The sequence below is a fragment of the Manacus vitellinus genome, unplaced genomic scaffold (genome assembly GCF_001715985.3).
Source record: "Manacus vitellinus isolate BGI_N305 unplaced genomic scaffold, ASM171598v3 scaffold_54_pilon, whole genome shotgun sequence".
Lineage (NCBI taxonomy): Eukaryota > Metazoa > Chordata > Aves > Passeriformes > Pipridae > Manacus > Manacus vitellinus.
Window position 1 is genome coordinate 1,856,292 of NW_021940645.1, and position 17,249 is coordinate 1,873,540.

At 38.0% G+C, this 17,249-nt stretch overlaps 1 protein-coding gene across 1 annotated transcript in view; it reads left to right on the top strand.

The window, feature by feature from the left end:
* The first annotated feature begins 13,906 nt into the window (after positions 1 to 13,906).
* Positions 13,907 to 17,249, top strand: part of NRG3 (neuregulin 3) — a 28,395-nt gene continuing 25,052 nt past the window's right edge. The window contains exons 1-2 of the mRNA XM_025896040.2: positions 13,907 to 14,173; positions 16,481 to 16,527. Of these exons, the coding sequence (XP_025751825.1) occupies positions 13,907 to 14,173; positions 16,481 to 16,527 (314 nt within the window). The remainder of the gene's footprint in view (positions 14,174 to 16,480; positions 16,528 to 17,249) is intronic.

The window sequence follows — 17,249 nt, forward strand, 5'->3', positions numbered from 1 at the left end:
CCACTCACTGACCTATGCTTTTGAATGCATTGAAGCAAAAATACACACTTTAGCACAGTCACTTACTAAAGTTCAATATCCCATAAATGACCTCAATGACTAGATGAATTTGAAGGCATCCACAGCATTTGATGGAGATGTCAGTCATGGTTCTCTCTATAAGTTCAGGTCAGAAATCATTGCAGGACATAGTTTGGCTCATAAAGTTATGGAAATGTAGGCTGATTTTAGAATACCTGGAGTATAATACTGGTTTTGCCAAAAGGTTAGAACCAAAAGAAAAAAATTGGGGAGTACTGACTCAGTATGTCATTTCCTTATGAGACAACTAACAGTGAAACCTGGAGCAGGAAACGGGTGATCATAAATACACAGTCTGTTCAGGGGGCATCCTGGTCAGCATTTCTGAATCCTTTCAAAATGTCTTATAGGATTCACAAGCCTTTGCCTCAGAAAACATCTGCTTTCTGCAAATATTGCCGTTGCTTCTGTGAAAATACTGAGCTGAAGTCTGTCATTTCCCAATGGGGCATGATCAGTGAAGGCTTTGCTTAATTGGGATGCGTAGGTGGTTGTTGATTCTCTTGTCTTTATTTTCTAAAGTCTAATTCTGCATTATTGGAACATTTGATGTTCCATGTGCCAGTTAAGAATACCTGGAAATGGATTTTTTTGTTCAATAAGAGCAATTTAAGACACAATATAAGAGAGCAGCTTACATCTGAATGACAGTTCTTGTTCCAGCCAATGTATAGTAATGGCAGGTCACACACACTCTGTTTCTACTCTGTTATGACTCTAGTTATCAGTGAAATTTTCTTGCATGTTGCAAAGTAGGCCAGAATCAGTCCCACTGTTTCAAGCAATTCTTGCTCTACTCTGCACAATGCTCCCCACAGGTGGATTTTCATGATTAATCAATCCAAAACAATTCTTAAATGTTTCCAACTCAAAAATTAGTCTTAACAAGGTGGTAATATATATATATATATATATATATATATAAACAAAACTGTTTTAGAGGCATCTAAGCTGAGGTTTTATGTCTCCTTTATTGTTAGCAACTGTGGAATCTGTAAATCCTTACCTTTTTAATGGTGTTTTATTAAATTCATTTATCTTAGTTCATAACGACCTCTTTTCCATATTACCTCTGCCTTCTCTGGCAATATTGTGAAAATTGAAATTGATGATGGCAATATGTTGGCAACTTGATGAATCATATGTTTTCTGATTGTTTTTTAGAGTAGGTATAAGATATATACCACTAAGGTGATGAGTAAAAAAGGGTCATCTGAAGGAATCTCCTCTCTAGTCCTGCTCAGAGAAGCAAAACAGATAGGAGCTGTCAAAGAGGATGCATGAAGAGCAATACATTTTCCTTGGCTTTTGCAACACCTGACAGCAAAGGAAAAATTCAAAGACAGTTAAGATGTGCAGAGATTTTACCTGGCTGCTTTCTTGACAATTTTGCAAACTCGATTTTTCCTGAATTAATGACATAGCCTTCTAAAGCTGCTGGGAAATATGAAGGCATCTCATTTCAAAAGACAAGTAACTTCATATGTAGGGGAGAGAACAATGAGAGGCAGAGGGCTGGCCAGCAGGGAAGCCTTTTTGTGTGGAATTTCAGTTGCAGTCATAAAGGCATCTCCGTGAACCTTCACACCTTGCCCATGGCCTTGGCATTTGTAAGCAGTGCTGTCTTCTGCAGTCTATTCTTTGGTGTTCTCTCACCTTCTGCTTTCGTGCCGTGGCAGTGCAGCAGCTGTTGCCTCCTGCCTCCCTGTCAGCCCGCCCTCAGCCGCTCAGCGCTCCCCGAGCTCTTCAAAACACGGCTCGCCCAGGCAGCAAAGAAAAACTGGGTCACAGGCAAGCCCAAGTAGGCCGAGTTATTGCTATTCAGCTGCTTTTGTGTGAGTTGTTCTGTTCAGGCCTCTTCAAGTCTGCTTATTCTTTTCATTAAGCCATACTCAGAGCCGTGATGTTTCAGCAATGTTTGTTCAAGGCTCAACACCCGTTTGGCCCTATAGCTATAAGCTGTCCATCGTGACTGCCACAGAAAGTAATGGGGAATATTTTTAAAGGACATGAAGCTGAGGGACACAGAAAGGGCTGTTGTATAAAGCATGAGTCAGAAAACACTTGGCCATTACTGCTTAGCAAAGTGATCTTTGTCTTAAAATGTTGTGATGAACCAGAGGAAGTGCTTACTTCTGGCACAGTATTTCCATTTGCAGTTTTTAGATAAAAATCATGACCAGAAATGTTGCAAATGTTGCAAAGCACATGAAAAGCTGCCCTGTGCTGTCAGAATCAGTATTGTGTATGACAGCTCCTGGCTTGCAACACCCAACTAGGCAGTCTGTGTAGGAATGTTTATTACTGGTACCACCAGTCAGGCTTCAGCTGAAAATGTTTGACACTGGTGTAATATGTCCTTCACTTTGCCATGCCGTGACTTGTAAAGCTGCTCCCTTTCATGCAGTCATAAAATAATTCAGGAGCTCTCCAGTCAACTGATTGGATGCCAGAAACCTCCAGTGGTTGTCCCACTCTACTCAGTGGTGCAGTTCACCACTGAGCTGTCTTCATGGGAAGAGGTTTTCCCTCAGAGGAAAACTCTCTTGTTTCAATCACTGTTTGTCTTGTCCTCCTACCCTGTGCTGCTGGCTCCATCTTGTCAATAACTAGGGACCAGAGATAATTTTATTTATTTATTTTGGGTTTTTAAGTCACTTTAACTTTGAAGTCATTGTGTGTGTCATTCTGAAAATATTTTTCCTATTGTTGAGTTTAATTTCTTATTTTTCTATGGATTATAAGAATGTATGTTAGACTTTATGGTTTCAGATAACCATGGATCCTTTTGAAGTGGAAAGTTTATGGTTTTTTTCTGACAATTACTGTGCTTTACTGCTGAAAAAAAATCAGCCTATATAAGGGATTTTGAAATTTAAAATTCTATTAGTTAAAGATATGTTTGTGTATTTTCAATAAAGGAGAGAGTGGACAAAGTTTATCGTGTCCTGAAGGATAGCACAAAGTTTACATACCTTGTACATGTACATGCTTACCTTTAAGCTACAATTTGCAAGTGTTTGAAGTCCACCTAAATGTATTAATATAGAGAGATTAAACTATATATTGGCTTTTGGTTTTGGGAGGCCAGGAAGAGGAGTAGAAGAATAAATAAAACTGTATTCTCAAATACATAAAGAAATGTCTTTGAACTAGGAACACAATTAGGATGTAGCATTGATGTCATGCAATATGTCAGTTGTTAAGATTTTAATCCCCTTCTTCAGTCCTTCCGAAGCACAGGACTGTGGTAGGGCTTGCACTGCAGCAGTCCCAGCAGTCGCATTCACATCCAAGTTGGCATCTGAGCAGCCTGGCTTTGCCAGCTTGCTGCCTACCTGCAGGCACTGCCAAGTGCGTGGAGCAGATCCCTCCCCGTGGGTGAGCGCCGGGAGCGCACTGCGAGACGGTCTGGGGGCTGAGGGCTTCATTGTGTCTTAGCACTGCTGCTCGCATTTGTAGGCTCTGAGCATCTGCCATTGCTCAGTAGGAACAACTGGATATTATCCCTCATGTTGGCAAAAAGCCTCTGGAGGATTAAAGGAAGAGTGTAGCTGCTTACAGTCCCCATATTTACTTTTCTGTGTCTGCCAGCACAGTCTGGTTTTCTCTCTGATCATTTATCCAGCCTGGACTTGAGTGTCGCAGTCATTATGGTGAGCGAACAGGCACTTGCTGTGGTGGGGAGCTGACTGACAAGAATATTTTGTGAAAAGGTGAGGGGGATGCTGCTGCATCTGTAGAGGTGAGGGACAGAACACATCAAGCCAGACTGTTTCCAGGTTCCACTGGCTCATGGAATAGGCAGGGAAAATCAGCAGAGCAAGTAATGGGTGCACAACTATACAGTCCTTTAATCTCTGCACACCTGGGAGGTTTGAGTGGGGATGGCTTCAAGGGGAACACAGATGGACAGCACTCTGTGTGAAGAAGGACACTACTCCCTCCATCAGCCTCTCCTTGTTGTCACATCCAAGTGTTCACTGGCTTGTGAGAAGCCAGGTCAAGGAGGTGGGGCTTGGAACAAAAAGAAGGCAAAGCATAAATACATAGTCCTGTACCTGAAGAGTCTTGTTCAGAAGCTGTTGTACTCAGTACTTGTGACATCTTTCAGCAGCTGACTAAGCCCTTGTCCTTATCCTCTGTGCCCTCACCCTCCAGAGCCTTCCCAGGCAGACCACCACGTTTCTGTTAAAGTGTATGAAAACCAAAATATATTTCAAGTTATTAATGATTGTTTTCTGTGGTTTTCCTGTCACTGCTCGCACCATATTTCTGTAAAAAAATCTATAAATGCACCCTGGTTAAAACAGCAGCAGTCAAAGAGATGGCACTTAATTATGATATTGCTTGACTTGCTGTGAGCTCCTGACGATGTAGCCATCAACAGTAACTGTCAAATGCACTTTGACAGCTTTGCTGTTAGCTTGAGATTTGAGTGGAATGTTCAATATCAGCAAGTGAGCGAGATATAGGGAGAATTTCCAGTGACAGGGCTTTGTTGATAATAGCAATGCAAGCTCTGAGATCAAATAAAGTATCAGCTGGGAAATTAAGATGATATTACATTACATGTTAGTGATGCTTAGGATCTTAGGAGTAACAACCCTCATCAGCTAAGGAATTACTAAGGCAAAATTAAAGAATGCTATTGCTTTATAATGCCATAATATTTTATGTAATAAACTTCTCAGAAACTGTCTTTATGGAGTTACATATAGAACAATTATGTCACTTATCCATTGCCTATTCCACTTAATGGTCTTTGGATTAGTCCGTTTATATATATCTACATCCTCAGAAACCTTAATAAACTCTGCAGTAACTCGTGCAGTTTGTGTCCAAATGTCCTTCCCTCTGCTTCCTCCATTTACCAGCACAACGTTTGGTTGAACAAGGGCCTCGGGAGAGCTGGAAAGCTCAGCCCAGTATTGATTTTGCAGAAATGGAAGAATACATGTGGAAACATAATGACTGGGGAAAAAACCCACCAAAACAAAATCCTTCTGGAAAATAATGTTATTTAATTTTTTAAAAAAATCGCAGTAATTTTTTGTAATATTTGCCAGTCTTGAAGCTTTTGTGATTTATGCTTTGAAGCTTTTTGTGTTTCTGTGAAAGACTGTGAGTTTTTTTCTGTAGAACACAGAAGATATTGCATATGTCTTTGTTCAGTGGAAGACCAGTAGGTTACATTCAGACTTCATAATATATTAAACTATGTGAATTTTCTTACCTAAGATTCAAAAGGCTTCAAAGACATGACATGAGAACGGTCAGCAGTGCTGTCAACACAAAGGTGGCTGGAACTGTGCAGACTCCCTTAAGTTGGTGTTTGGCTATGAAACTAAATTATTAGCATATTGCATGCCCTCCTTGTCTGCTGACTTAATATGGTCCTGTCACTGACTGTGGTTTGATGGTGAAAGACCTCATTTTAAGGGGCTGAATTTTGCATCCTTTGGATCTGCAGTAGAAGCTGGAGGTACTTGGAGCTGTGATACTCAGTAAGCAGAAGTGACATAAAGAATAAGGCTTGATGGTAGATCAAGTAGATGAAGTTTTAGGTATTATCTAGGAGGTTTCAGTACCTTACACAGAGCAGGTTTAACTGTTATTTCAGTAGTGTTGTTAACTACTTAGCAACAACTACAGCATCAGAGTGTTATCGACACTATTCTCATACTGAATCCAAAATACAGCACTGTACCAGGTACTAGGAAGAAAATTAACTCTGTCTCAGCCAAAACCAAGACAAGTAGCTGTTAGTTTTAGCTGTTGGTTCAGTACTGAGGTGCTAGCAAGCAGTGGTGCTGTAAAGAGTCTTTGTACCACCTAAACTTGCAGAGCACTGAAAAGGTTTAAAACCCTCCCACTGTTCCACTGGAATTTTCTTTCAGTGTGTTTTTGCAGTTGGCTTCTTTGGTACCACTCCACTGCCATTCATTTTCCAGTGGCTGCATGAGTCACTGCAGCTGGTGCTGTCCTGTTCCTGGTGGATTCTCTGGCCTGTCATGCCATCCCCCCATGCCAGGAAAAGCACTCACACAGCCTTGACATGGGGGTTCTCTCTTGCACAATGTGAATACACACAAAGCAAAAGCATGCAGAGAGGGGATACTGGGCTCTAAAGTTTCTTCTCAGTCGAAGAAGAAGGGGGCAAATTGTTCTGCCTCATTGCCCTGTAAAGGTTTGGCTCTTCCTGTTGACTGGTGTCTAATTCCTCTTGCTCTTCTCAATCTCTTTTTCAGTTTCATTTGTGGTAGCAAAGGCAGAGCTCTCTGTGTGCAGAAACCAGTAACTACTATACTTCTTCTGAGACTAAATGCTGATGGCTGATGGAGTTATAACTGAGTTGGATGTGTTTGGCTTGGTGACAAGAGTATCACTGTTGGTCAGTGCCATTCTACACCAAACAATAGATGGCAAAAAAAAAATAAATGCTCTGCAGGGCCCCAGCCCCCTCCATTTCAGACATGACATGTCTTTTTGGGGAAAGGGAAACAGTTTATATGAAAATGCCTGCTGCTTCCCTGCTCTTTCCTGCCAAGAGCTGTTCCTTTCTCTTCTCTATTGCAGGAATTCCACAGCATATAGGGCCACGTGCAGTCCTTATTGTGCAGGAAAAGCTTCTGCAAATCTTTAGCTTTGTATCTCAAATCTGTAAGTTTTCACATGAGATTAGAGCAAGAGTTCATGTTGTTTGGGTCTAACTGTTCTGCCCATAATTTCACATCATACTACCATGATACTATTTCTTCAGTGTCCTGATGCATTTTAGTACAAGTGTCCTCAGCAGTGGTCAAATGTAAAATAGAATTGAAATGTTTCTGATCTTTTAGTAGGTTCTTTTTCTCTCCACCAGCTATCAAGTATCTCTCCCGTGGGAGTATTGTTCCTTAGAGGGCTGTTCCTTAGCTGCTCATCCCTTTCACATGTCAGCAAAAGTGCAGGCAGCCATCAGGCAGGAAGATTACAGCCAGAAGATCACAGTTTTAGACAGCTTTACCCTTTTTATCATAAGGTTTTTTCACTGTACTCATTGTCTAAAATATCACCATAGATCTTTAGCTGTCAGCCTTTATTAACCAAATAAATTTTTCTCCTAGATCCAGACTGTAAATTAAGTTTGAGGAGGGAGGAGAACTGGCCTTTATACTTGTCTTTCTCTCATAATTAAAAAAGTTAGGGTTAAAACTTTTATATTTAGGTGGTATAAAAAATTATTAAGATGGAAGGTTCATATGTAATTTTAATTCTTATTAGAATATAATAGGAATGTAGTACAGGTTAACTTACTGAGTTTATTTTTGCAATAGTAGAAGGTCTTAGAGAGTCTTAGAATTGCTATAATAATTCTAAAACTGAACCTTTCGGCAAGGAAAATTAGCGCCTGCACACAGAGGACTGATGAGACTTAGGTGATGAATTTTGCTGGTAAATGACTGATCTTATCCATCTCAGAAGTAGAATGGAAATAGATAAAGTTTGTAATAGAATTGGGTTGTCTTACTTATAAATTGTAAACACAAACCCACTTCTAACAAGAAGTTTTCTCAAAAGGAAAAAGCTACTTCTCTTCCCTTAGCTTTCTATAGAGCTATTTCAAGCCTAAGATTTAATGAATATGTTGCAATGAATGTACTTAAATATGACTTTGAGAGTTTGTTAGATTTGAGTTCTGCTTTGCAGGTGAGGCAAGTCCCCAAGTTCCCTGCAGATAAAAGGAAACAATTGTTTCTTAGGACACCCAAGTTAAAATTAAGTTACCTTCAGAATTAAGATCTTACTGTTTAGAAGTGTTTATCAGATTTTCACTTTATAACAAGTTGCAGTTACTAAGAATATTGACACTGCTGTAACCATAGACAACACTAGATATTCCTGTGTAAGGTTAGCCTCTCTTTTTTCTTTTTCTTTTTTCTTTTTTTTTCAGATAACTCTTCAGTGTTTGGCTCATTTTATTTCAGGAGATGTTTGTTCATTACTTTTGATTGAGACTTCAGCTTTCACTCACCAACCTAAAATTGAGAGCTCAAACTCAGGTTTACAACACATACCTTTGCATTCCTTTTCATCATGAGTCTATAACATTATACTTAATTCATTGCTTCATTTTTAATATTTCATGCAAAACTAGTGCCAATGCAGCATTAATGTCATAGAATTAAGTACTTAAAATAGGTCAGACAAGTTGAACACTCATCCCTTTCTTGTCTGCCTTATGTGTACACAGAAAATGATCTCACTAGTGTTGAATACCAGTAGTCAAACAATGCATAATGTTGTGCAATTGTAATATATAATGGGCTACATCTATTTCACTTCGCTTTCATTAAGATCCTTCTGCTGTGGACATTCCACTAGCAGAGGAAAATGTATTTCGTTCATCTTTGTTACAATCAGAATTATTGAACGGTTCTTCCCAAGGCAGAATCACTGTCAAAACTATGAAATGCTTTATGAACTTCTGCCAGCATAAACCAGCTTACTCTGATTCCACTTTGAAATGGGAATCTGTGCAATTAACCTTGACTCTGTCCTTTCCGTAAATGATAACAGATACAAACTTCCTCTTCTGATCTGTTAACCTAAGTGTCTTGAGTCGCCTTTAAAAGGGAAATTCTACCCAGACAGAAAAAAGTCTTTGGAATAAAACTCAGTGTCTAATAAAAGTAGCTGAGAATTAGAATAAAACATGGTATTTTATGTGAAGTAATCCATATGCTCTTAAAGATGTTGAAATATAATTATCTTAGATGGGTTTATCTATTTCATGTATTTGCAAGGACTTCATTCCTTTAGAGGTTAATAAGTTTATATTCCATTTTATCATGTTAATCACTGAAATGGAAGAGGCAATATCCTTTTGGTTACAGAAAGAACAAGGGTCTTGACTTACCCAAGGTCAAAGAAGAAATTTGTGAACTCTGTCTTGCAGCATTTCAGCTGTTTTGTTCTGCCTTAGCACAAGCTACAGCATATGGCAGAGAATCTGTACAGTAGGCTTTTGCAAGTGAAAGAACAGAAAACTCTTGGGAGAGTTGAATGTCTGATGGTGAGGCAATCACAGATTTTGTGGAACAGGCAGGCTTTTTTTATTCTCCTCATGAATTAAATTTAGAATGCTGTATATAGTTCAGTACTTGTCACACATAAATCTTAAGTATATTGAGAAATATGCTTTAACAACTCTCTTGCCTTTTAACTTACGGGGATCCATATTTTATTGGAAATCTTGATGTTGTGTATGAGGTTTCCATGTAGGCCTCCTCTGCTGTTGTATATGGGACTTTGAGGGTGCAGGACACAAATTAGGGTTTAAGTGTCAAATTATACTATTGAGGTTCACTTCAGAAGTGAGGTTCTGGCTCTGCAGGGCATTCCAGTACCACGTGACATGCTGTGGCAGAGAATGAAGGGAAATGAAAAAAGCATGGCAGTGAAGTCACAGTGCCCACTTTACTGGACCTACGTGGTTCAGTTTTTGCATGGGGACAAAAAAAACCCCAAACCCTCCCTGCATTCTGTCTTGTAGTTTGTTGAAGAAAAGCTGGTTTTATGTTCTGTCCATTAGACCATGCTTCCTCTGTTGACTCATCTGTGGCAGGGGTCAAGAAAAAGGTGAAGAACATTATCTTTAAATTTTCTGCTGAAAAATAAGTCATAGAATTTTTCATTGACATTTATCAATGGGAGAAAGCACATGGAAAGCTGCTGGTTTTCGTGAGTACCAATGACAAGATACAGGGCTTCCCATATTTATTTTATAGCATATTGTTACTTGGCAGCAATGCAGTGGGTCCTCTTAGGGGGAGGGAGTGAGGAAGGTAAGGAGATGCTGAATGCTGTTAGAATTTATACTTTTGAGGCTGTGAGTAAAACCTTCAGCATAAGAATTAATCTGGACATTTATTCATTTTTAGGGTTTATTTTTTTCTTTATAGAGCAAAGGTTAAATGATGCATTCGTATGGTAAATGTCATAATTTCTCAGTTGGCTTGGTTTGAATAGTCAGTAATCATTCTCTGTGATGCTTGTGACCATATTGAGATTTTACTCAATAGCCATTGAAATAAACACAAGGGGCAAAGTTACTATTTTTGTTTTGTTATCGTTTTGCGTAGGCCACATGCTGTTCTTCGTATTTGAAATCCCTTTCAAAGATATTTCAACTCAAAATACACAATAGAGCTTGGAGGATCCAGTGATTATGTCTAGCAATGATACTGTGGATTTAAGTCCTAACAAAGCTTAAAATAATCTGTTTTAATTAACTAAATTATTTTTTTCTCAATAATATGATTAGAAAGACCTTGTACCAGCATTCTTACTTTTATAATAAAGTAACAAAGAAGAGGCAGATTTCAGCTTCTGTACACAAAAAACTCCTACCATATGCTTTGGAAATAACAATCATAAGAATGTGTCTATCTTACACTTTTTAATCCTCTAAAGATGTATGTGTTTGCTTCAGCAGATCTTTCCATATGCATAAAGCAAATAGATTGCAGCTTGTAAGAATAAATTTTAAGGGCCAAGAGAATTAAAAAACCCAAAACCTTCCATGGGTCACCAGTAGTCATTTTGTGTTTCATAATAGCAGTGAATGTGTGAGATAAGCTTACAAAATTTTTTAGCAGGGTGGAAAATTGGAAAGAATCAATAGCATAAATGCCAGTGGGCTAGACATGTAACTGGACACACAGTGAATAGGGACTTTTCTATGGGAACCCATTCCAATGAACTTTCAGCAGGCTCTATGTCCCATGTGAGTTTGTCTTGTCTTTATGCTCTGAGAAGACCTTTCTTTCCATAATTTTTATTAAACAAATAGTCTGCATCTAAACAGTTTACTGTGTTACCTTTCAGTACTGTGGTCGTGTTTATCTTGGTATAGGTTGTGTATTTTTTGTAATTGGAATGCTTGATGGAATTCACATTCTATAGTCTTAATCCTCAAATGGATTATCCAGGAATATCCATGGCAGTTAATATTTTGATTTGTAGCAGAAATATTTTCTTGGCTGCTCATTAAATGAGGAATCCTCTCCCAAGAGAATTTGTTTCAATAGACTGTAATTGAGGTGATGTACTTCACAAGGAATACATGAATATATGTGAATAAAGAGAAACTAGCAATTTCAGTCACGCTTTAAATTACCTTGGAAAGTTAATTTCAGTGTGTAAAAAATGTGTATGCACAAGTTGATGCACATCTTGAGCCAAGGAGAAGGAATTTGCAATTCTTCTCTTTTCTGCACTTTGATTTTCTACAGCTTTCTGCTCTGTGAGAGCCCAAGTGCTGTGCAGTGCTTAGCTATAGGCATCTACCTGATTCAGGCCCTATTCAGTGCTCCTTGGCTAGAGAGGATCTCACCTGTGCCATGTGTGTTTAGCACAACTAAAACCTCACAGTAGTGAGGTTGAATCAAGGCAACCATGAGTTTGTAGAGAAGTTGGTAGAGAAAGGCAGATTACATTGCTGTCAATAAGAAGGTGATTTTTAAATAAAGGCAGTGTGGAAGATTAGAGAATGGAAAAATGCCTAACTGATTATATTTAAAGAGGTTGGAGACAAAAAATGGGTGAAGTTCAATACATAAATAAAGATTTAAAGGATATAAAAAATGGACAAAGGTGTCTAAGAAATGGTATGCAGTTAATCAATAAGTACTGCTTTAAATATGCACTGTACAAAGTAAACAAAAAGGAAAGAGAGTATTGATCAGCATGTGTTGAAAGGTAGTGACAGGGACTAATCTGACTACACAAAAGACTTAAATCTTCACATAGTTGTTTGAGCAAGATAATATTGTCTGGTCTCTGAACTGCTTTTATCTTTGTAAGACTTATTCTAAAGCATCTTTAACAAGACAGTGATTGCTATTCAGGACTGACAAAAGAGCATAGCTGCATTAAAATTACCATTTCTCAAAAAAAACCACCTAGTACAAGAAAAAAAAATAAAGTATTTAATGAGGTCTTATGTTAGAAGGAAAAGCAAAATTAAGCCTGTTTGCATGCCTTACTTAAAAGAGTTTCTTTTAATAAATAGGGTTTATTTAATTATATGGAAAGTTAAAGTGAAATTAAAGTTCATAATTATGTATGTTTTAGTTGTAGCTTAGGCAGTAGGAGCTGAAATCAGTATTCGGGCAGAACAGGTTAACAATTGCTGAACTGAAGAATTCCTTAATTATTTTCAGTGTGACTCACCTCAGCATATGAATTTAAAGTTTGTAGGATTAGTCCTTTGTGTGTTGCAGTGGAAATTGAAGGTGGGTGATAGTGTTTACACAAGCTAGTGTTCAAACCAACCAAACAAACAAAAAGAAATTAAAACCCCAAACGTTTTCTGCATTGCCAGTGAGGATTTACTGGTTTATACATGCCAATGAGGAATGAGGTCTAAAGCTGTACTGGAAGCAGTTTTACTGCAATGTGAACAGGATTTCTTCTTTAATTACAACCTTTCAGTTATATTTTACACGGATAAAAAGTCTATTTGCTTCTTTTTATTTTTAAGACAGTATAGTAAAACTACGACTTGTAACATTTCAAATTTAAATGAGGAAAAAATGTCAACAGAAGCTGAGGACATTGTACGTTAGAAATGGCTTCTGTGTCATTGTGATGTTCATTAGGTGAGCAAGTAGAGAATTAAAAAATAAAGATTTGGTCCTTGCAATTTTATTTTTAATATCTTACAAAAAAAGGACTGAGACTTACCAGAGACAAATGATTGTATTTAAGACTCCAAATCTTCAGTAACAGCACTGTGATATACTTTCTTGAGAAATTATAATTCGTACTCATTAGGATACTGCACATAGTCTTTAGTCATTATAACACCAGATAGTATTTGACTGACATTCCCACTAGGTATAGATTTTTTTTTTAGTATTTGCCTAGATTCATCTTGGTGTTGTCATACAATATTTGTCATGAACCTGAGACTTACAAACTTGGAATTACTGCCATCTACTTGACATATGTGTCTGGTGTTCATCCTGACGGGTGGGTCTGCATTGAAGATCTCTAACCTAGAAAGGAAGTGTAGGTTTGTCAGTGTGCAGTGCTTGTACTGTGCTTTGAGAACCCTACATGTAGACTTTCCACCTGAAATACGTGAATGAAAATACCGGTTTATATGTTGCATGCTTGGAGAAACATCTTAAAAACTAACAATCTGTTCAGCATGTTAGCACTTTGAACTTGAAAAGTAGTTGAAATAATTAAAAAAAAGTAATTATTAACACTTGAGAAGCTATTGTTTGAGTTTATGAATCTCCAGTTTCTTATCAGCTTCTTTCTGCTGACTGTTTTCCTTATTTTCTTAGCTTTTTTTTTTCTTTCATTCTGTTCCTGTTTTAAAATTAATTCGAATATTATGAGACTTATAAAGGAAATTTGTTTCTTAAAAATAGACTCCTATCAAAGCAATATCTGGTGCATTGTAGCAAAGTACTCACTGGGTTCTTTCCAGGTTCATTGAATTAATTTTTTACTGCCTTATGTTGTAAATAAACTTTAAGTACAGAGAATGACGTGGGAATGAGGCACTGTAATTACATTTTTGGGGTAGCTAAAAAAGAACTTGGACTCTCCTGGGACATTGCAAGAGTTCTGATGGTTCTTTCCTTCAACCAGAAAAATTCCATGGTTGTTGGGCTCTTTATCCTATTGATGGTAGAATCTTTTGTTTAAAAGGCTGAAAAAATGGCACGTAGGGCAGAGAAAATATTAAACTGTCCTGATTTTCATTATTTTTATCTCTTGCTGTGTATTGGAGGAGGCCACAACTCTCTGAACCTTTATCTAGATGAGAGGTTCAGAGAAGCATCCATTCCTTGAGGAACTGGCCGACCCAGACCTCCGAGCCTCTCGGATCTGTCGATCGTTAGCGAAAACACGACGTGCTGAAACCCGCTTTTCGCCAGGGCTGTTTTCTGATGCTTTCCTAACTCTCCCTTTTGCTGTTCACAGAGAGCGAGGACGTGTACCAGCGCCAGGTGCTGTCCATTTCCTGCATCGCCTTCGCCATAGTCGTAGTGGGCATGCTTTGTGCAGCGTTCTACTTCAGAACAAAGTAAGAGCCTTCGTCTGGCGTGCTCCTTCATTAGCTCCTGTCCTTCCTACAGCTTTACAGTTCTAAAGTTTCTCCCCTCCTTTTCAAGCTGTTGTTATCTCTGGTCAGGCCAGAAATGTTCCCCATGGCTAAGTCCCCTCAGAAAGTAAACACAAGTAATATGTGTTGTTTTTTCTATTTTCTGATATCAGGAGAGAATAGATTGTGTCATTTCCAGTTCTTTTTTTTTTTCTTGACAGCAATAATTTTGTGTCTTTTGCTATCAGTGCAATAATCACTTTCCTTTCTTGAAAATGACAGTTTAAACATACCATCTCCCTTTTGCATTTCATTTCATGTCCCTAAAAGTCCCATTTATTCTGTATGCTGAGAACAAAAGTAAAGTTAGAAATGCAGAAAGAAACAAGCTGTCTGCAGATATCTGCAACCTGTAGCTAATAGTTGTAAACTGTTGATGTGAATGCATTAGTATCTGTGATATAGAAGCACTTTGACTTTTCCAAGTATGGTGAAATAATCTGTACTAAACTATTTTCAAGAGAAATACTTTCCACTCTATTCTTTTTTCTTCCCAACTGAACATTATAATATTTATTGTACTGTGTGTAATTTGAGTTGCAAAAACCTCATAGCAATTACTTGACCTGCTTGTCAGTGCCACTGTATCTATAAGTATGTTCTCTATGGTCGTCATCCTTCATTCCTGTTCCAGCTGGAGCTGAGAGAACACATACCAATGTAAAAAGTACCTGCATGAGGCTAGTTAGGGTGGCTGAGCACCAAAAACGTGGAGGTTTGCGCTATTTAAAAGTCTGGATGCTTACCTGAATCCCCCTTTCTAGAATTTATTTTAATGGCTAGGAAATCTGATGAGGACTGCTTTTTATTTAAAATAAATTACAATTGATATTTCTGTCAGGAAGAAAAAAAAAAGGAACAAAAAAAAGAAGTTGGAAAAGTCACCAGGTCTTTTTTCCCCCCTTTTTCTTTCCCTCAGACTGCAGGGGTAGTTCGTGCGTGACTTGGGTGGATATTTGAGTGGTTCATGTTTTTTTGCTGAACACTCCTACCTGTTCTAATGTCTTGAGAGATTTTGTTTGATTGTTTTTTGGGCATCCAGTATGACAGTGATGCTAGCTGGGAAGGACAGACAGGCAGGACAGTTCCTCTCTGCAGACTCCTTTATTGTAGTGTAATTTGTAAGCAGAGACAGCCATTTTTGTACTGCATTAGAAATGTCATTATGCATTTTAGATCTGCAGAAGAGCGAGCGAGAGAGAATCTACCTGGAAAGGCTTGGGGGTTTTGCTGAAGAAGAGAGATTCAGAAAAGGCAGAACGGGATTGTCAGTAGGAAGAACATGCAGTCAGTGACAGAGCACACTGTGAATAAAATGCCCCTCTGTTATTCACTTGTGTTCCCCTTGGTTTGGCACTGTTGTAAGGAGTGGTGCAGAGCTGGGCTGGAACAGCCTTCAAAATACCATGACTTTGATGAGGTGGTGAGGAGAGCTATGACTGAAAATAATGAGTGGAAATAACACTTCAAAGATGGACTCACAGGACAATAGTGCGTCATAACTCCGGAGGAGGTGGGGTGTTGGGTTTGGGATTTTATCTGCATTATAAATATGATAGTTGAGAAGTACAGGGAAGAGTTGAAGTGTGCTTATGCCAGGAACTGAATTTTGAAGAGTTATGAGAAAATGAGCCCCTCTGGTTCAGTCAGGAGGTCTTATAAAATATTTGAGTAGAGTAATGGTGAGATACTAATCAATCCCTAACGCCCTGGCTGTGGCTCCATCTAGCACTGTCCAAAAAGTAAAAGTGTCTAGACTGGGTCTCATAGAGACCATGTAAAATAGTATTGTAAATGTAACATTGAGCAGTGTCTTAAGGCTGTAAAACCCAACAAATTTGAAGTGCCTCAATGTTTATCATGTGTTAGCTTTTAGTCAGCAGATATTCGGGAACTTCTTTCTCGGGTATACGTATCCTGACTATGCCTGAATGTTATCAAAGCATTCCTCCTGCATGGGGGATTATCCTTGGGTTTCATTTGATGTATAAAAAATATATAAAATATTGCTAATAGATACAGAAATTTTGAATAGTGGACCTGTTAAGAAAAAAGCCTCCCTGAAGACACTGACCCACAGTTTCTTAGTCTGACAATTCTCTAATACCATCTGCTAGAAATAGGCACTTCCCTATGCACCATTGAATTAAAAGTCCTTTAAAATAGAATCAATCTGAGGAAGTTTAGGACTATAATTAAACTCTATGCCCTTCTAATTATTCCTTTTAGGTTAATCAAGAAAGTGCTGGAAGTGTTAGCAACAGACGAAGAGTACAGTAATGGGCTGCCCTTTACAGCTTAGACTTTTATAAATGACTAGTGACTTTATATCTTGCTGAAGTAACAACACTTTGTTGCCATATAACTCTAAAGTAGAACACATAAGGCCCATTTGTTTTGAAAACAAAAATTATAAAATGAATTTATTAATCAGTAACTTTGAATAATTAATAGTTTCTAGTTTTATAACTGTGCATCCTATAGTTTGGAAAAATAAATATGCAAAAAACTAATATTAATGTTAGGTTGCATGAACATAAAAGGAAATTAATGATTAGATTGTTTTTCTCAGCAAATTATCTTCAGGAATCTCAATTGTAATCTTAACGATTGCAGTAGTGAAGCTGAATATTCCAGTTTTACTTACAGGTGTTTATATACATAGAAACAACTCTAAACCCAGGTTTTCTACATAAATCCAAATTAGAGTTCCCAAAATTGTTTTGTTATTTTCCTGATTAAATTGTAATAATTTTTTATGTATTGGAGACATTCCCAAAGTCTGATGCTGTGATCATGTTTCACTATCATTGTTTATACCTTATATGAAGTCTCCACTCAAAACCCTTGGATGTTCCATAACCATTCTGAAGACCAACATGCAGGTGGCTGGCTTTCCACTAGGATATATGAATAGATATGCCTATTTCCTCAGTTGTGTGTAACTTAGCTGTTCAGAAAATAGTTACTCATACAAATGCTAAAGTTGCTTTTATGG